General features: G+C 47.9%; 1 protein-coding gene across 15 annotated transcripts in view; it reads right to left on the bottom strand.

Moving 5' to 3' along the window:
* The window catches only part of meis2a (Meis homeobox 2a), a 76,082-nt gene that overhangs the window by 25,549 nt on the left and 29,842 nt on the right, over window positions 1-20,691 (bottom strand). For 8 of the 15 annotated variants that reach the window (XM_078089595.1, XM_078089603.1, XM_078089591.1 and 5 more), the window contains exon 8: window positions 17,606-17,751. In XM_078089595.1, coding sequence (XP_077945721.1) covers window positions 17,606-17,751 — 146 coding nt within the window. The remainder of the gene's footprint in view (window positions 1-17,605; window positions 17,752-20,691) is intronic. The other 7 variants (XM_078089597.1, XM_078089605.1, XM_078089593.1 and 4 more) reach the window with 1 other exon arrangement.

Genomic DNA, 20,691 nt, shown 5'->3' on the forward strand with positions numbered 1-20,691 from the left:
GCGAATATGACCGGACACACACTCCCTCACACTTTTTTTTTTATGTACACGCACTCAACACAAACATGCACACAAATTGAGACGCAGCTAAAGATGATGTGGTGTGGGGAGAGGAGCGGCCTAGATTGGAAATGGGAGTGGGTCATTTACATTGTATTAAGGCTTCCTCAGCTTCTTAAGCCCGGGACCTGGTCATCAATCGTCTACTGTCAGCCAGAACGCGCTTTAGCCCGGTGATAAATACGCCGGCCAGCGGCGTGGCCCGTCCAGCGTGCACCCCGTAATGAATGGTTTGAACAAACAAGAAAGATGTCTCATCAAGGAGAGTGGGGACGTTAAAGCCCCCCCTTCCCCTCGCACACAAAACCCCTCAGTAAGGACATTTACTTCGACCACATAGACACGAGACCAAAAAACCCCCCAAAAAAACAATCCTATTTCTTTCACGTCATATCTCAGCAAGCCCTCGCTCGTTCCCCTCTCCCTCCCTGTGTCGGACTGGATCGCTCCCCTGCAACCCAAGACTCGCACATAAGCAAACATGCATGCAACCTTTCCTCAACTCGCCTTTTTTCTGACAACCCACCCCCCCCTTTTTCTTTGACAAATCCTTTTATGGCTGTGACTGCGGGCCACCCACACTTAGGGCAGCTTTTCCTGAAAGCGTGGACCTCTGAAATATCATATAGGGAAAATGATGTGGCCGCAATGACGACACAAACACACGAACGTGAGAAGGAGGCCGACACGGTGGGCCCAGTGGTCACAGGGCTGCAGCAGCCGTGAAATTGGAGAATGGCTATTTAGACCTCCGAGTAACCTCTTAGGGTTAACTGCCTCAGTAAAAAAATATAGATTAGTAAATCACTGAATGAGTACAAAAAAAATCCTCTATGAGAAGAGTAAACGTGAGATGAAAGGGTGAATAAATATTAAACAGTCAGAGAACTAAATCTGTTTAAGTGTTTTTTCCTGGAGATCTGTCCTTTCCTACCCTCAGGAGACAGTATGACATGGTTATTTAATGGATGAAATACAAACATGGAGCGAGATCAAAGATGGTATTGATAATCTCCCCCACTTGCTGTGGATCCGCTCAATATGTTCAGTTACAAACACCAAGGCCAATATCCTTAAAAGAGGAGTGACCGCAAAACGTAAAACAGCCGGTCTATAAATAATTAGAGCCAGAAATGAGCAGCTTCAACTGGCAGTGCCAGATCGAAAAAATTATCTCTGTTGATTAAGCTAATGTCTGTTAATGGCGCACAGTCTAGATTCACACATTTCCTCCAATTCCTACAACCTGACGTGAAAAAGCAGTGCCAGAAATCAACACAAATACATAAACATGGGCGCAAAATGCAGGTGTAGCACATTCTGCCAGTCATTGCGAATTGAGCTGTGTTTGTGTGCCTGTGTGTGTCTGTGTGAAATGTCTAAATTACAGCGTGGGATGTGTTTTGTGCTCTCTGGTAGTGCCGGATATAATGGCCCCTGCGGTTGCTGAACATTACGAGCTGAGGTGGCTCCATCATCTGCTGTGTACGGTCCTTAAACTCCCTCTCAGCCCCAGCTTGGCATTTCGCCGTACACAACAACCACATATACTGCTGGGCCACGCCTCCTTCGCACCGCACCTTTCACCCACCACGACGCTACTCATTCTACGTCCTCCTTGCCATATATCAGATTCAGACTCTCTTGACACCTATTTATTGCCATCGTCAACCCCCCACCCCCCCCTCCCCCACAGCCCGGTCATTATCCCGACCACTTTTCCCACTCTTCCCCTTCCACTCTGCTCAGCGTACCTGCAGCCCGTTGCCTGAGCCGCTGGTGGACCCCATTGATGAATGACATCATCAGCGCGTGACATGAGTTATGGAGCCGGGTCGCAAGGTTGCATCGGTTTGCAAACCTATTCCATGCTAATGACTCTCAGGAAATCACAGGCCACTGGCTGTTTACCATGGTGCCGTGGCAACACGGGATTTAGCCCCAACGACTTTGTCAATGGGATGATAGGGTCATTAGACCATCTACAGGTATATTTTTCATTCTATAAAAATTGGTGCTTATTTATTTTATTAAATATAAGTCTATAATAGTAATATTTTATGTGTTTTATATTTTATATTTATATATTTTATGTCTCCATTCTTATTTGTTTTTAATCAAAGCGACTGGTGGATGATAATAATATTCACTGTCAAAAATAAACGCAATCAAATAAAGGAATGACATTTTAATATGGATTCTGCATTGAGCTGGGGTGAGATTGGCACATTTTAAATATCACGTTGCCACTGTTAATAATGCTACAATTGGCTTCTTTGACAAATGACAATGAGATTGAATGCATATCGGCATTACCAGGAGATCAAACAGATATGACAAATAAATCCAGTTGGGAGTTTTTGAATCCAACAATGTTTATGTGCACGGAGTAATATCTGGCTTATTAGCTGCAGTTTTTTGACAGATTTGTGATGTAAATTGAATTCAACAGTTAATTACTTCTGTCTGTAAATGTCAAAGTGATTGACGAGTGACAATTAAAAAAAGAGGAGCTCTGCATTTCTATGACAACTATATTTCAAACGCATCAATATAAGTTACTTAAGGACTTTTGTAATTTCAAACATCAATTTGATTTATTTCATCATTTATGAACCAAAATCTCGTTTAGTGTAACACTTGCTGAGATCAAACTATGGAAATTGTGTAAATTGACCAAACTGGTTAAAGGGTGCGTAAACTGCACTACACAAGTTTTTCGGTTTCCACCACCATCTTCATCTCCATCTTCATGCTCAACTAGGCTCTATTCCCTCCCCTCTCTCTCTAATTCCCTCTCTTTGTGTGTTCTTAGGCGGGTGGAGGTGGGAGGGAGCAGAGCTTTCTTTTTCTTTTTTAGTGTTTGTTTTATTTTACTGGGAACTACGCTGCTTCCTGACAACAGCCTGAAAACAGGCAAGAATGCCATATGACTCAATGACTCAACCCTGCTGCTCTCCCTTTCTCTCTCCCTCTGTTGATTGCACACTCTTGCAGACACAGCCAACTTATAAACTGAACTCACATGATGCCGACCTACAAAACTGCACAGACTGCATGCCAACCTTTTGATGACAGCAAATGAAAATACTTCCATATCTTCATCTCGCACCATCTGCATTCAGAACATACCAGTACACTTCCGCCTCTCTCGCTCCAGACTGCAGCCTGCCCTCTGACAGTAAAACACTGACGTTTGCCCACGGCATCTATTATAAAGCAAAAAGGGACCCCGTTCTGTCTCCGACTGGCCGACTGGTTGGTTGGCAGGGCATCAGTACTACTACCGCTGTTGCTGCCATGGCCCGCCACAACAATCGCTGGCTGGACTCCTGAAGCCAGCTCCTGGACCACGGCCAGCAGCCTATTTGCTCAACACCATTAATTTATGTTTACTGGAGATGGTGCAAGGTTGTAGAGAGAAGCTCTCCAGCATAACCGCCCTGCCCGCCTGCCAAGCTACAGTAACGGTGAAGCGGGTGGAGGGGCGTCAGAGGGAGTGAGGGAGGAACGCAGCGGTGAGGGCGAGAAAGGAGCCCCGCAGGATATGCGAGGTATAGGCATTCGATTGTACCGAGCTCCATCAGGCTAAATAGCAATCACTCCCACACAATCCCAATGCACCTCCAGACTTAGTCAATCGACCAACAGACAGGGGAAAAGTTTTTTACATGCTTTCATGGAAAAGGATAATACAGTATCACTTTTATCCAATAAATAAAATAAAGCTTTTGTTATTCATGAGCAAATCTGCCCAAGCAACGATCAGCTGAGTTCAACCCATAGAACTATGAGAGTTTGCCAACAGTTATATACATAAACTGTGAGTGTGCTCTGTTGTGGTCCTTGTCTCATTCGTGGCCCGCAGCCACAGAGATGCGCCTATTTAATCGTCGGATCAAGTTCATGGCTTCTTTTTCCACCACACGGCTGCCCCTCCGCCTTCGAGAGGAGGAATGCGATCCCTCCATACATCCAGCGGGGGCCTGGTCTCATCTCGGTCTCTCCCTCTCGCTCATTTCCGTCGATCTCTCCTCCTACCGCCGCACTCGGCGGAGCCCAGCAGCGATCCCTTTCTCGCTAAGCGCTAACCCGTCTGGCCTTGTCTCGTACCCTCCTCACTCCACCACGTTCTCCTCTCCTCTCAACTCGTCCCCCTCTTTCAAAGTTTCCGCTCAAGCTTTAAGCCAGGTCCTAGAGGGCAGGAATTTGGCCTGGTTTTTCAGACCAGTCTGCTGGCTTTGTTGTGGTAACTGCCTGCTCTGGGGCACCCGGCTCTGTTCTATTCTTCAGCTAGCCTGATGTCAACACACAGCCGTGATCACTACTTCTCTTCAAAACATTGTGTTGTAATGACTAAAATTGTCCTCCTACAAAAGGTTTTTTGTTCCGAATACATTTTTATTTAAATTCTCAATTCTCTGTGAGATTTCTAAACTTTCTTCTTTCTCAAAGCTCTTTTATCTTCAACGATGTTGTTTGTTGGGAGCGTGAGGTAATTGGTCTCTTGTCTTTGCGAGGGACTTTTAGGGCCAATAAGCGGATCATTAGTGGCCTGGTGGGCCTGTCAAAGCACCAAGACCCACCCAGTTTGCCTGCATTGGACAACCTCGTGTCCACACCACTTGTCACTGTTGCCAGTCATAAAGTCACTGGGAGCACATGCTATGGCCAAAGCGAGCAAACTAAGCCACTGAATAAACATTGGCACTGGTTTAATGACGTATGCACACATTGTAAAAAAGCAATGATTTTCTGGACAGACTAACAGAGAGTTGGCCTAAGAAAACCTCTATCATGGGGGAATAACACAGATGCCACCAGATAATTTCGCAAACAAAGAAATTATTGTACCTTTTATCCTGTCCAATGGGGCTGAGAAATAATTCCTGTTTCTGAGACTCCAATACAACCATAACTACCTCCTGACAAATGTGGCTTTGTTTTCCCATTGGCTTCCTATGCACATGGATGTTCTGCATCAAACTGGCCTAGATTACTTACCCTTATTAAGCCATTCTGAAGCTTACAGGCCACTGCAAGAAGGTAAAGCCCCCACAACATAGACCCTGTTGATGAAGTCTATTGGGAAAAGGACTTAATATTAACATACAGGGTCTCTTTAAGTTTATCCTCTTTCTCTATTGTGTTCTATAGACTTTGTTTAACTTCTTAAGTCAAAGTAAAGTGGTGCTGATCTTCAATTGAAATAGAAACAGAGTAATTTGTGGAGAGATGAAATGACCGAGGGAGAGAAAAGGGGGTGTGTTCGCTCTTCAAACAGGGGCTTCTGAGAGTTTCCACTTGACGGTTTTCCCTTTCTTTGTGCATTAACTTAATGAGCATAAGTATTCAAATACACAACCAGGACCTCTTTTAGCTCTCCCCCTCTATCTTTCTAGTCCACCACTCCTTCTCTTTAAGACTCCACATTCTCCAGAGAAAGGCCACTACATTCTAATGGCGAGCCTGAGGACACAGCAACAAGGGCACAACCACTTACAGAGAAAAACAAGAAAGCCCCCGGGGGGCCAGCTATGGAATGTCAGGCCAATTTGGAAGATATCATAGGACATTTGTAATGTCAATTTTTGTTTTCAGGTCAAAAATCAAAGGCAAACATGGTGGGTAACATTTGTCCATTACAGTGGAGGCAGGAACACCCCCCCCCCTCCCCCTACTGAAAAACAGCTGCAGGGGACACTTCCTGTTTGCTAATGGTGCAAAATGTGTTCAAGTCAACCATGTCAAATTTTCTCTCCCTCTGAATGGACAGTCAGCGCCGTCTCCCTCTCCCTCTATCCACTGGGAGCGAGAGAGGCTCATAGTCCAGTGAGAGACGGACACCTCAGATCACGTCCCTGTCAGTGAGACGGAGGAGCATAGCTGAGGGTTACCGTAGGTGCCTTCATCTGAGAGAACAAGTCCTTCCGTGGAACAAAGCCAGCCGAGCCCTGATCCGTCATCACCTCGTCCTTACCTGTTTTGTCTGTTCTCTTTTACTGAATGCCGTTTTTGCTGTTTGGATGTGCGCGTCTTCTGAGCCCTCCTTTCATCTCGCGGAGCATAAGTCAAGGAGATATCACCGGCCATTGCTCAACACCTGGGGGCGGCTGGCTGCACTGTGCTGTGTGGACTGACAAATGCCCTGGGGATCTTTCACTTTCTTAATGTTCCTCAAAGCAGAGTTGACATGTGATGTGGAGTTAAAATGCCTGTGTGAAGTGCCTCGAAAAAAAAATCAAAAAGAGAAGAGAAGAGACGAGAAATAAAGGAGTGTTGAGGCAGGGTTGTAGCTTTTAGGCTTGGTTAATAGCAGCCGATCTTTAAGTGCATTCTTCCATCCTCTCCCTCTCGCTCTCCTTGTAGTGCTCTTAGGCTCAATCCTGGCCGGGGGCTGAGGTGACCTTTGACCTGGCGGGCCTGCCTAGCTACAGCCCTCTCGTTTGTTAGGGGCTTTATCCACTGACAAAGCAGGCAGGAAGTTGGCAGCCACCCAGCAGCCCCATGGGAGGATGACCATCAGCTAGCTCAGCTTACCGCTTATTACAGGATGGTGGGGAGCATGTGTGTTTGTCTCTGTGTGCACGGGCGTGTGTGCCCGTGTGCTTGCATGTGTACTTGCATTCACTGTATTCACGCATGCTCCTTCATAAACATTATTGCAACTGGATGCATGTTCATCTGTGGCTGCATGCTTGTGTTTGCAGAAAAGACTCAATCAGAGTTGAGTCTGACCTTTTTTTCTGTATCTTTTTTTTCGGGCCGGCATTTTTACTATGCTAGCTAATGACACGCAAAGACGAAGCCTGGAAGCTATGGACGTCCCCGTCTCCAAGCTAACCCGATCAGCTACGCATGTTAGCAACAATCAGGCAACCTTGCAGCCGCTGGACTCAGGGGACCCCAGCACACTTCACTCTCTCTCCTTCGCCGCTCTCTCTCTCCTCCTCCTCCTCCTCCTCCTCCTCTCGGCCTCCTGTTCATCAGAGCGCTCACAACGGCTCACTAAAACATTATATCATAAGACACTCCAGTTTCACTCTCGCCACTCCATAAAAGTCAGGTAATTCATACTTCATTTATATACCATCCCATTAATAAAGCTGATGAACTTTTACTCCTTAAATCTAATGGGCCATTTTGCCGTGACTGGGGGCCGCTTTCTCTCTCTCTTTCTGCATCTCCTCCTCTTCCTTCCACTCTCCCGGAGAACGCTGCTCCACAGTCACTCGGCCGCTGCTGCTCGCGTATAGTGTTTTATTGGAGAAGAAAAAAAAGAGTTTTTGGAGATGTTTTAGGCTTTTGGCTGACCTCTGCCACGGGCAAGCAGTGACACGTGTGGGGACTCCTCTTTCTCTCTCCCTACCTGGGTCTCTATCTGGGTGCAACACAGGGTCAGTGACCTCCGGGCCTAGAGCAGGGCGTGATGGCTCCCCAGCTCGGAGGCTGTTGACAAGCGTCTGTGTTCTTTTCAGCAACTCGTTCAACCCCCCCCTCCTACCCCGTCCCTTCTCAGGAATGTAACACAACCGCTCACTGAGGTAACCCAAGCCCCTCCCCTTTCCAATCCTTCATTTACAGAAAGGAAAAGAGACAGAGAAGAGAGAAAGAGAGTGAAAGCAAGGCCGACTGCGGGTGCGAGACAGCTGTCCCCCATCTCCCCATCTAACTCTTGCTCCGTCTCTATTTCTCTGCCTTGCTTTAGAGTTGCTTCCAGCCAACTGCCTGTGGAATAATTAATGATGCAATTGAGTCAAGGAGGGAACTCTGACCAACAGGGGCCGTTCCTGAATGCCCGGGTAGCCGTTTTATGGAAGACGGGGAAAATAGAAAATGAGAAAGACACAACGAGATAGATAGGCAGAGGAAGGGAAAGTCATAAAACAGTCAGACAGTGCAAAAAGGAGATTGTTAATAGCCTGTTCCCCAAGCCTTAACCCTTTCTCTCTTTCTGTTTTCGTCCCCTCTAGTCTAATCCTCCATCCCCATCCCCCCTCGCTTCTCCTCCATCTTGATGGCAGGATTGGGGGGCCTGACCTGTCTGGTGATTGATGGTAATGTCTCAGGAAGTCATTTTCCCCGACAGCACCCCGCCGCCTTTCACCAGGCCTGGTGCAGAGGTGAGCCCATCACACGGACGCTTTTAACTCTTTGCTCACTGGCTGGCCTGGTCTCTCTCTAGTCCACCTTTGTCACGCAGCTTCATCCCAACGCGCTGCACTCTATATGACACACAATAACCGCCCCCCTGAGCCCCCCTACTTCTGACAACACGGCAAAGCGTGAGATAGTGGGTGACGCGAGATTTTAAAAGTTTGCAAAAGCAGCGAAAGCAAAGGTATGTTGGCAAAAAAACACAGGCCATCTTGAAGTGGATCTGCCAAGTGGCCCCTAATTCAGGTTGCTGGGGATGGATCCCCACGACTCCATTACTGTCAGCGCTTACCACCTCCATTATGGCAATTAGGTCATGGTTCCAACACTGGGAATGCTTCGCTATGCTCTGCAATTGCAAACATCTGCTGTGTCTCCGCACAATGTGTCAGAGCAGAGTTGTCTTTTCTTAAACGCACATCTTTTTGCAGTCCTATTCTCCATTCTCTCCCCCTCTTTTTTTCTCCAATACTGCAACACTGCTCTCCGTATATATTTTCTTAATTCCACTCAAACTGTGCCTTAAAAAGATCCCTCTCTGTTTGATTCCAAATAACCTAAAATGATCCATGAAGAGGCTTGCGGTTCTCGTTTCCAATAGGCTTCATTAGTTTTTAATATCTAGCCAAGGAATGGAGGGGGAAAATGGCATAGAGATAATCAATGGAAAGGAGCTAGAAGCCTATTAATCTTCCCCAAAGGATTGTGGGTTAATGCACACTCACATAGGCAAACATGGCTGTGTGGTGAACACATCTATCTGCCTGGATGGGCTACTTAATGAAACAGCCAGCGTTTGGCTGCCGGGATGGATGTCGTTCCTCCAGTGAAAAATGAGTTTTCTCTCCCGCTACGCCGAGCCACACGATAGGGCCCCGTTCAATTCACTGGAGACCTGACTGTGTCCCCCTGTGAGAGCAGTTAAACAATGAGGGTGCCGGGCAGGACAGGCAACGCATGGCCACTAGAGCAAGTCTTCATGGAGATCATATCAGGGGATCCTAATGTGAACAAGGGGCTGACTGATCCGGGAATGAGAGAAGACAGAGAAAGACTAGTAGGGTGGTAGTACAGTACGCAGATAACGAACAAGGGAGGGCAGAGATGAAGGCTGAGCCACCCGGGGTAGACAAGCAGGCTCAATGTCTTTGAGTGACAGTGTTTTTGAGGCGAAAACCAGAATGTGTGCATGTGTGTGTGTGCGTGTGTGTCTGAATGCGTGTACAGCCACTCTTGTCTATCCGCCAGGACATGGTCACGTCCCTCGTGCATCTTATGTGTGTGTATTCCGACAGAGTTGGAGGTGACCCCTGGTCAGGGAGTCCTGTAACAGGAGCTCACCTCCGGTTCCGCGAGCTCTCCTCTCAGTGTGCTAAACAGCCACCCGGAGACGGGATTAGCCATTGTGACCCGGCCCCGGAGGTAACGGAGATACAGCTCCGGGGACAGACATGAAACACACACTGTCACGTGTTGCGGGGACGGCGCCATGTGGGAGGAGACAGAGGGAGGATAGAGGTTAAAAATATGAGCTGTAAAATGGGGACCTGGTGGGGATTGGAGGAGCAAACAGGAAACCTATAAGAGGATAAATGCAAGCAGGAGCGTAATGTGGAGCAAGGTGAAGGTGTCGACGGTGTTTGCTGTTGCTGTCGAGTGAAAACCAGGAATCAGAGCGTAAGAGGATTGGGCTAACCTAACTCCGTGCCTTGGGGGTGGCGAGGGGGGGTTGCTGAGATTTGTGCCTGCAAAGAAATTGATGCCTGTCAGCCGGTCTATGACTCAACTCTGACAGCATGCGTGCATGTGTGTTTCTGTGTGCACATACAAGTGTACGTGCTGTGACAAATGAGCTGTGCTTAATATGCGGCTGATTATGCGAGCTGCTGGTGCCCTAAACCCCTTTGAACTTGTAATTGCCCCTGGTTTCAGTAATGAACATTAAGGAGGATTCACAAACGTGTGGCTAATTACACATTTGGCCCCCATTTTCATTTTTTTTTTCATCTTCATGCTGGATGAGAAAGAGCGAAAGGAGGAGCAGGAGCAGCAGTGGGAGGATGAGAACCAAGGAGGAGGTTTGGGGTTGGAGGCACACACTGCTGTTGTCGCCCTCTGTATCTAAATAATTGTACAAGCTGGTTTATGGGCTTTAGAGAGGTGCTTTGTGTGTCAGTTGCTGCAGGCCCGGGGATATAGGGGACTAGCTTCCCCCATGATCAATATTCAGAGAGATTCACATCTGGAGCCAAGGCCTGCTCTGCTCAGATTTGGATTCACATATATATTTAGTTTTTTTTCTTCTTTTTATTTGATTTTCTTTCTCTGGTTCTGTTGTTCCTGTATCTTATCAGCATGTGGTGCAGCTATTTTTTGATACAGGGGTTGCTATCCATCACACATGTGTATAGCCTTACATGATCTCAGGAGTTTGAAGTGAATGAGGTCGGCTCTACGTGGAGAACAGACAGCAACAACACACGGCTCAATATATATGCTAGGCAGAACTGCTTGAGTAATGGACCATTCTGGGTAAATTGCTGCGGTGCAGAGAGGGTCCACTGAGGCTAGTGAGGGGGGGGGGGGGGGGGGGGGACAGGGAATCAGGGAAAGGAGCAACAAATTGACCCGCTCAGCCTGACTCTTTGATGTGGACTGGGCTCTCTTAAAAATCAGTCCATATGTTCAGAGAGGGAAAGAGAGAGGATATCAATGGGGAGGAAAATGAAAAGGTGAGGAAGTAGGGGGAAGAGGTGAGAACAAGAGACATGGCTCCCAGTTACAAGGACCCCACTGTGCAGGAATCCCGCTTCTGCCCCTGGACTGAGCGCCGGGCAAAACAAAAGCATGCATTTGAGAGGCGTTAGAGGGGAGAGGAGAGAAATCACACAAAATGGTAGGAGTGGGATTTGGTGCAACCCATGACGAACCAAAATGAGATACACCAGGTCTGTTTTTGATTTCTCCTCAATGCCTCCATTTCCGTTCCTTTTTGGTTTTCTTTAGCCCGGTTTGCCGTCGCCCCACTTTTGCTGCTCCTTTTCCCTTTTGCATTATTCTTCACTTGGTGTGAGATGAATATCAAAGAAGGGCCGGGGTGGCTTGGAGGCCTGCAGCAGAATCTCATTGGCCTGGATGGATCCCCGGCTTGCAGCAGCCACCGTTGCAGCGGCAATTGCCACAACCCCGCAATCAACCGTGGGAGGGGGGGGGGGGGGGGGTCAGGTTAGCCTCCAGGGCGGTACCCCTGGAAGGCTAAGGGGTAATTTAAGAAAACTAGCTGTAAGATGTGAAACCAAAATCCTCTTATATGTTTTGTTATGAGCAAGATAAGCCCAAAGGTGTAAAAAAAAAAAGGGAAAACGGCACAGAATCAGCTACCATCTTAATAGCCTTGCTTTTCCGGTGTGGTTTTCCAAACACCATCACAGAGTACCCTTGCGGGGTTCCGTATTACACATGACGTCATTCAGCCTCTCTTCCCATTGAGTGAGCTCAGCCAGATCCTGGTCAACGGATCATTCTTATGACTTCAGCTACAGCGGATTGAGCGGCTGTGCTGACGGCAGGCAAACGTTGACAGGCCGAGGCTCGTTCTCAGGGGAGCATTGGGCCTAGAGGAGCTTTGTATGTGTGTGTTTTTGGGAGGGAGGGAGGGAGGGGGGGCTCTCAATGTTTAGAGCTCTGAGTTTATAAATCTGAGGTCAGGGCATGTGCAGTCACCTCTGCAGGGGTCAGTCAGTCGTGCTGCGCTCATGGTCTTCAGTAAGGACACCATTGTTGAACGTACTTTAAGTCTCCTTCTCGGTTTGCCCTTGTTGCTGTAATACTGTAGGATATGTTACAGTTTACTCTTCGGCGTATACTGTGGAGATGAATCTTCTCCATGCAGTGGGAAGGAACAGCACTTTACTGAAAGCACTCATTTCTGCTACATCATTAAACAATGTGCATTAAGGTGCAAAGAGCAGGAATGCTAATTAACAGGGCGGGAGGGAAGAGGCAGGAAACTTGAGATAGACGGAGGAGACGGGTTAGAGCTGTGCAAGTATCCCTGAATTTTCACCTGCACGATGCCAATCTTGTGGATAAACAAGCCTCTGGGAATGAAACATGTTGGATTTTTTCACAAGCACACTTTAGTATGCAAGGTTAATGTGCCATGCTTTATACGTCAGTGGATTCCATGTGGGGTAAGTTACCTCTGAAGTGGAACTATGACGGATCTGGATTAGTGTAAAGGTCTGATTTCGGAGCACAGAACGAATTAGGGCTACGAATAACACCAAACATCTGGAACGGCTACCTACTACGCCGAAGCACACTGTAAACAGGCCTTAGTCAGCCACAGAGCTGTGACACCCTAAGACTGGCAAATTACCACATGACCAAAGTCGATGCCGCCCGTCATATAATTATACAGCCCGTGAAAATTCGCTGTATCGCCCCCTTCTTTACTTTCCTTCTGTTTTTTTTGCTCTCTCTCTCTCTCCAGAAAATAGCAAGGGTAAGGGCGACTTGTTCATGCGTTCTGACAAGAAAAGTGAAATTCCTGAGAATCTTCTCACTCTATTGTCGGGAGTGCCTGAGCGTTTTTTCCCCTGTGCGCACTGTCCGTGCTGTGGGAGCCCCTCTGCGACGGCCCGGCTGGGGAGGAACAGATGGCAGGCTGAGGGTGGATTGTGTCTCTGTTTTCCAGGGTCGCTGAGCAGCAACATTAGAACACGGCGGCTAGACAATAGCTAGGCACGACAACACCCCCCCCCCCCCTCCCAAACCCCGTCGCCTCCCTCACCAAAGATCTCCTTCAGAGTCATTATCGATGACTTTCGACGTGTCCCGAGCTAAACGTGCCCAAACTACCCTTTCATATCGTCACTAACGCCTGTTTTGTAAACACGCGCACAAAGCAATCGGGGTTGTCACCAAAGTAACGTGATGACTCTTTTTCCTGCGTCTCCCACTGATAATCACACACTTGGGCAGCGGCAGTGAACCAAACTGTCGCCTGGGTTGCTACGGGTGACTGGAGAGCTGACTTTTGGGCTCCGAGGCAAACGAGCACATGACAGATTAGTGTGTGGGCCTCCTCCAGGCTCCCACCTCTGTGACCCTGAGGAGCCCCCTCTTTGCCCCCCTCCTCAGCCGCGCTCCTATACCCCTAACGCTCAGCAAACTCTCCCTCCCTCCTCAGGCTTTGTCTCCACCCTCTCAACAAGCTAAGAAGGTGAAAAACAAACACCACTGAAACCTAGTCGGCCCTTTATAATATTTATCACTTTCATTTTTCAAAGGAATGTACGTGGGCCATGTACAAGCTCTTTTTTCTTTTTTCAAGACAAATATTCGGCCTTTGACTACCGAAAAGAGGGCACCGGTAACTAAACTGCAGTCGGCAGTTCGGTGTAAAAAAGGACTCGGGTATTCCAAACGGTTTGCAGATGTGTGTCTCCACCAGTTAAATGCTAGTTGTACTGGAACAACACACAGGGATTAGAAGCACGAGAGGAGCTCAAACAAAACTGGGGATCCTACTGAGCGGACTGTTTAGTCTACTCCGACAACATGCCCTCTCTTTTTCAGGGATGGACTTGTGCACTTGTTTATCGTACGGGACAAACATCCGTTGCCAGGGTTTGGCCTTGCCCGCGCTCGTGTCTTGGGAATGACCCTAGCTGGCTCTTTTATGTGCATCTATAAAGGGCGGCCGAGAGAGAGCGGCTAGGAGGGCTCGACCCGACGATGACACCCTGTCGTCATGGAGACTAATGCTATGTTGGGTCCGTGATTGGAGGGTGGAGCGGGGGGGGGGGGGGGACAGCCACTGTCGCTAGTGTCTAATGATGTTTGCAGCACAATGCACTCATCTCCTCACAAAGTGTGATGTGTCCTCGCTGTGGCGGACGCCTGTATAAACATGGCATCCTTTGAGCTGCTGTGAGTCTTCATCCAGGTGTATATATACATTCCCTTATTGTAACTGTAATAATACATAAAAGATCAACGGATATATTTCTAAATACCATCTAATCATAAACATTTCTCATCTGAATATAGTTTTACTGCTCACAGTCCAAGGATTTCCCAAATGACCAAAGGATATATCACTTCCTCTCAAGGAGCCCAAGGGACCAATACACCTGGCTTAGCAGCTTAACAGAATTTCCCCAAACACCCGGGCCAAAGGGTTGCCTGGGACAAAACCTGAGACGCTTGATGCATGAGAGGGCTACCTTCTTTTCTCATCTGACTGACCACTCACCCCCCTCTCTCTCCTTTGTAGCTAACACATACACAAGTGTGAAAGCCCTCAATTGGCCTGGTTTGCTCCCAAGATGCCCTATTTATTTTCATAGGTGTTTGAGGGTTTACACTAGTCGAAAAGACAAGGCCAGAGACCCAGAGTGGTATCTTTGTATCTGAGTGCTTCCTGTTTTCATTGCATGGCCGACCCTTGTCTTTACAGGGGGTGAGCAAGGGCCAGCAGGGGGCTAGCAGGGGGTGAGAGGGAAGGAAGGCCAGGGCCGCCAAGGGGCTAATTGTGGATTTCAGAGTTTGCTTTGCCCCCCGAAAAGGGCATCACCTTGTGCAAGGATACGGAAAAACATCCCTGCCTTTCTTTTGCTCGCCACACACTTCTCTTATTCTACCTTTCATTCCCTTTCTCTACCTACACTCTCCTGATCTTTGGGGTCCATAATTCTGAAGCGTATCAGAATTGTTACCCCTAACAGCGAAGTTTACTAAGCTAACAACAGCTGATCCGTCCTGCAATTACATGTGGGATGTTTTAAGGTTACGGGCCCACGCGCTCCTTAGTGCATGTGCACGCGGGATCAGCATTCTCCTGAAAGTAATTGCGGAATCTTTACATTATTTTGTGAGCTCTCAAAAGCACTAAACACTGTCGTTTCCCCTCAGCTGGAATGTTGGCTCGGTGGGGTTGATGGTTGCTTTCTATGAGTGACTGTTATGAAGAAGACCATCTTGTGATTTCTCCCAAGAGAGTGTGAGGTCAGAGTGAAGCAAGGGAGGGCGGGGGGGGAGAGGGGGAGAGGGCAATTTTGTTATACTGAATCCAAAAGCCAACAGTTGTTACTATTGGCCTGTGTTGTTTTTTTGTGTGTGGAGGGGGGGGTCTGTCCTTTTGAGCTTTTCAGAAGATGTGACAATAGCTGGATGTTGAGAACATATGTAGAGGGACCCCTGTGGCTCATAGAAGAGGAGCTCCATGCTGGCCCCACAGTTTGAGGAAAATACAAGGCCGCTCCTTTCACTCCTCACCCCTCAGTTAATGAATGCATGAATGGCAGAATGCCGCTATAGGCCATTCAGGGGCCAAAGTCCCCAAGAATTCACCCTTGCACAAACGCATCCAGCAATGGCTAATACATTTGCTTAACAAATTAAAAGAAAGGAGAATGGCTAATGTGTGTGTGTGTGTGTGTGTGTTTGAGTGAGTGGGAGAGAGAGTTTATGGGTGGGAGAATTGGATGGTGAGAGGGGGATAATTCAATTAGTCCTCAGAAGAGAAATGAAGGTAGGTTAAAAGGGAGGGATTATTATTTGTACAAGACTGGCCTAGGCTTTACACAAAAGAAACAAATAAAGATTGGAGAGAACATCTACAAGCAGGGGATGTGATAAAGGAGAGAGGGGCAGAGAAAAAGAGGGCCCTGAAAGCTCTGCCTGAATTAACCAGCTCTTTGACAAATGCCCCCCCACCCTTTTTTTCCCCCTCTCCCCTCTTTAAATTCAATATTAAAACAATTCTAAAGAATTGGCAACTACCAAAAGCTACATACGCGTCATTCAGTCTCTCTCTCGGCATCTTTTGCAGTCGCGGCCGCTGAAACTGTGTGAAGCGAGGTGACGAATCAAGAGAAAAGCTTTTGTCTTAACTCAAATAACGTGTGTCCTTGTACACAAGTAAAATACTAAACTTTTAAAATCCATGCATGGCAACATGGGCATATTATACATACCTGAACACAAAAAACTAGCCTTTATTCTTTGACCCCGTCATCCACAAATATAGCATTCTACTCGTCAAGAAGTTGACCCCCCCCCCGCCTCTCCCGCCCTCTGCCTTTGAGTGAAGCCCGGTCTGCGTGGTTTGGGGAGAGGTCTCTGGTCAGGGAGCATTGGAGCTGTGAACAGCTGTGAAGTCATTTTGATAATGATGAGAATAATAAGCATGCAGACTGGCGTGGTGGAGCCGCTAAGGCCTGCGAGGCTCAGGGCTTTGCTGTTGCAGCTTCACTGCTCCTGAATAGATAAAAGTGATTAAAGCACTCCTGATTATCCCTGACCAATATGTAATGGATTTACAGCCCTTTCAATTAGGCCGTATTTGCTGGCCACACATTACTTGGGATTTTGGTTAGGTAATCAGGGTACTGGGGCTTTGAAAGGGGGGGGGGGGGGGGGGGACTGGTGGGGCGGGCGGGGGGGGGGGGGGGGGTAGAGGGAGACAGGGGCCACCTGACCCGCTTAAATATGTGGATGATCCATAGGGCTGAAGCACTAAACTAAGTCCACTACTTTCTCACTTTCTTCTCTTACCCCCCCCCCCCCCCTCCCTCCCTCTCTTGGACGAGGAGCCACGTGCTCCGGGAGCAGCTCATGTGCCGCTGCGTGGCCGCCTCCTCCTGAAATCTGACCTTTGTTGCAAAATCAATACAACCCGATGTTCTGATAATGTCCTGACATTAGCGAGGGGAGGGGGAATTGTGGTGCGTCCCCTTGTGCATGACACACACCGACAGACACATAGGGGAAAACCGCCAGGCAAAGAGTGTTCGTTTTACCACGTAGGTTTGAAGTAATCCAAGCAGCAAAACAATGTCCTCTCATCTTGAATAGAAATATTTCAACGTTAACCATCTCAACCTCAAGAATAAACTCTCACAAAATCAGTTGTCAAATTTGAGATTAAGTAGTCACTCGGTGCAATAATATAGATGTATTCTTAAGGGTATTTGTAATCGATCTCTACACCTACACAAGAGTTAAATGATGACACAAATATATGTACTCGATCAGATGCTTGGATATCTCGCCGCAGGTAAGACACCTTCGCACTCACAACCGTGCTCCACTAATTATCGTTCTTTCTCTTAATCTGTGCCAAAACAGATTGTTCATTAGGCCAAACAAACAGTGCATCTCATATTGGAGTAAATATCCCGGATTGTTGTGCCGAGCAGAGTAAACGGTCGAAACTGATTAAATTGACCTGCTGGTCACTGTGTCCCTCTGACAGGTGAGCATCACGGCGCAGCTGTCACTCACCCCTTTGCGACAGGTGTGTGTGTTTGGCGTCTGTTTTTCTCTCTGGGTTTGTTTTCATACACGTTTATCTCCTGAGGGTAAAACCGGTGCTTACCGTGAGATGCTGGAACAGCCACGCCCTCATGATGTTAGTGGCCACCTTGGGGAAAATGCCACGCTTTTTCTGCCTCTTTTTGTCCTTGTCGGGATCATCGTCGTCCCCCGTGCCGGGCGATGCAACGCTGTTGTCTAACCCGTCTCCTGGACGGAAAGAAAAACCCAGGGGTTAAATGACGTCCTAGACAACAACGGCGACTCCGAATAGAATACAGTGCGCTCTAAAGATTCTCTGAGCTGAAACAGACACACACAAGAAGTCCAAGCTGAGTTTAAGGCTTGTGAAAAATGGATAAATGGACAAATACCAGAGATACAAAGGAATTCAAAAGCATGGCAGTGAGGCCCGGAGAATCCCTGCAGCAAAGCCATGTTGTGTAGTGAAGATATGGAGGTAGGGGGGTTTAAGTGGCCTTAGAGGAAGGTCTGTACAGCGAGTGAGGGTTTTACGCAGAGGCCTAGCAGAATTGTTCTACACTCCAGAGCACGAGAGAGGGGAATAGGGGATAATAACTGTAATATTATGGTTGGATGCCGAACACGAGGTTACTCATTCCAGTTCCATGGGAGGAAAAAAGAAAAGAAGAAAGAAAATAGGACAAGGAGCCTTCGAGTACAGTAGAGGCTTGGACTCATGTCATTAATTCAATTAAATTTGCATGCTTGACATAATGTAGAGCATTTTGCCTTCCTCCTTTGAAGAGAACCAAAGGGGACAGGGAGGAGTTGTATGGGCACATACAGTACATTCGTAAATCCCGTTGCATGCACGGACACACACACACTCACACATACAAACAAAAACTCAGAGCACGCGATAATCATCCAGTTGAGACGCATGAGTATTAAAGTAGGGATGTGATTTGGGGTGGTTCATTGTTGCACTTCGATGCACATAATGGACTCGTCTTCCTCCCCCCACCCCACGCCACCGCAAGCCCCGACTCCCTCAGTCCTCCGCGCCCACTCCCTTCCCTTGCAGCCACCCCTCCCCATTCCGCCACAAGATTAGCATGACAGGCCAGCGGCGGCTTCGTCTGCATTAATGTCCGTCAGCGTTTGATTTCAAGAGGAAAACATGCACACAACCCAGGCACGATTTCAAGTTTCCATCTTCTGTCCCTGTGCCTTTTTCTTGTTCCTCTTCCCCCGGCATTAATTGTGCATTAGCAAAAGTGATTTACTTTTAACAGTCATAGTTATTTTTTCTTGCCCCCGGGCACAAATGCCTTGAAAGCCTTCCTTGAGGGCATCTAAATTATGTATCTGAAAAACTCCTCCACTAAGGCAGAGAAGGACCCTGACATTCTCAAAATTCAAACTCGCATGTCTTCCTGTTTTTGGGGAGGCATCAATCACCAGCACCTATACAAGCCTTAATCTCACATAAATATTTGAACTAATAACATTAAAAAGGGGGAAAGAAAAAGGATCCGACGGTGTAATCAAATGCAAAATAAATGAAGACTACAAGGACAGCAGGGGCCCTCAATTCTAACTACTTTCCTTACTTTCCTTACTCCCCCTCCTCGTTTTTCCCTCTCTTTTTTCTTCCCTCTTTCTTTTCTTTCAGTGCACGGTGTTTTCCTTCCACATCATTAGCGCGGAGCCACACGAAAGAGGAAAACAGAGAAGTGCCGACTTTGCGTTCCCTGTGTGAAGTTAAAGAAGCAACGGCCCCTCAGAAGGACATATGGGAATGGGGACGCAGACTGGGGGGTGTCGTAATTGTAGAACGGGCATTCATTAGCGGCAAATGCCGTAAATCCCGGGCTAAGTACGAATCCTTGTTCAGGAAAGCCTAAAACAATAAACGTTGCTCGGCCCATAGCCCTACCCTGACTGTGAGGGGCTTCCTGAGAAACGCGAGCCAGACGGAAGTCAAGTCTGACTCCCCCAGTTTGCTTCCAAACTTCAACAACAACAATTAGTGGGCTGTGAATTTTTAACCACCCCCTTGTTTCTGTGCTTTTGAGCTTCACTGAATAATGTTGATACACAGTTTAGTTGTTTGTTTGTGTGCCGCTAGGTTTTGTGTTGATTTTTTTTCGAGCCGGTCTGCAAATCCCTCTCCCGCTGTGAGCAGTCGGGCTCATCCAGTGGAACCACACAGTGGCCAAAAGGCTGGCAGATTAATTTTATTGACGTTTCCATTTTCACTGCAATGCGATAGCCTCCCCCCTGGCCAGGGCCGGTGCGACCCGTGCGTATTTACAGACTGACCTGTCACTTCATTACCCAGCATGCTCGCTGCCTCCTGCCCTAGCCCGCAAGGGTGAAACCAGACTCCAAGGCTTTCAGCTTCCCTCTGTCTTTCTCCCACATGCACATGGCTACTGTCATGAGCGCACTGACCAGTGCAAGCACAGATTTCGTGTTCAGTATTTATACCGGCTTTGAAGTTATACGCGCAGAAACGTGTGATTTTTAAATAGACCACATAGGAAAATCAAGTGTGGACAGCAGGTGAAAAGAAAGAAACAAAGGGAGAAAGAAGAGGAACAAGAAGAAGCAAGGAGGAGGTGTGGGGGGGGGGGAGAAGAAGTAGAAAAAGAATAAAGAAGACCCAACTTGCACAACCTCATTACATCTAAAGGAGAGCTGGTGCTTTGCATCCACCCCCACTCTTTTCTTATGAGCAAGAGAAGGAACGCCGCAGGGCAAATTGTCCCAAACGCTAATGGCTTCTGACTGTTCCCTGGCAACTCTGCCATTCTAACCTGTGTGGATGTGCACTCTGAGAAAGAAAAAAAAATAGGGGAAGCAAAAAAAAAAAAAAAAAAGTGCAGGGCCGAGCAGGGGGAAGCGTCCCATCATCTGGCCATGTGACACAGATGGGGGTTGGCTATTAGGAGGCAGCCGAAAGGCCTAAGGGAGGCGAGGTGCTGGAGTTTAGCCCCAGGCACTTTTGGAAAAGCAGCGCCCTTGGAGATGGAAAAAAAGACAGCCCCCCCCCTCCCTTCTTCCCCGCCCACCCCCCTCCAGCCCAGTCTCTGTCTGTCTTCCCTTTCCTCCTCTCTCTTTCTCCCTCACCCACTCTATCAATATCTTGGGCTAAAGTGCTTGCAGTGAAAGTTTGCGCCT

Source organism: Gasterosteus aculeatus, chromosome 15, assembly GCF_964276395.1.
Source record: "Gasterosteus aculeatus chromosome 15, fGasAcu3.hap1.1, whole genome shotgun sequence".
NCBI lineage: Eukaryota > Metazoa > Chordata > Actinopteri > Perciformes > Gasterosteidae > Gasterosteus > Gasterosteus aculeatus.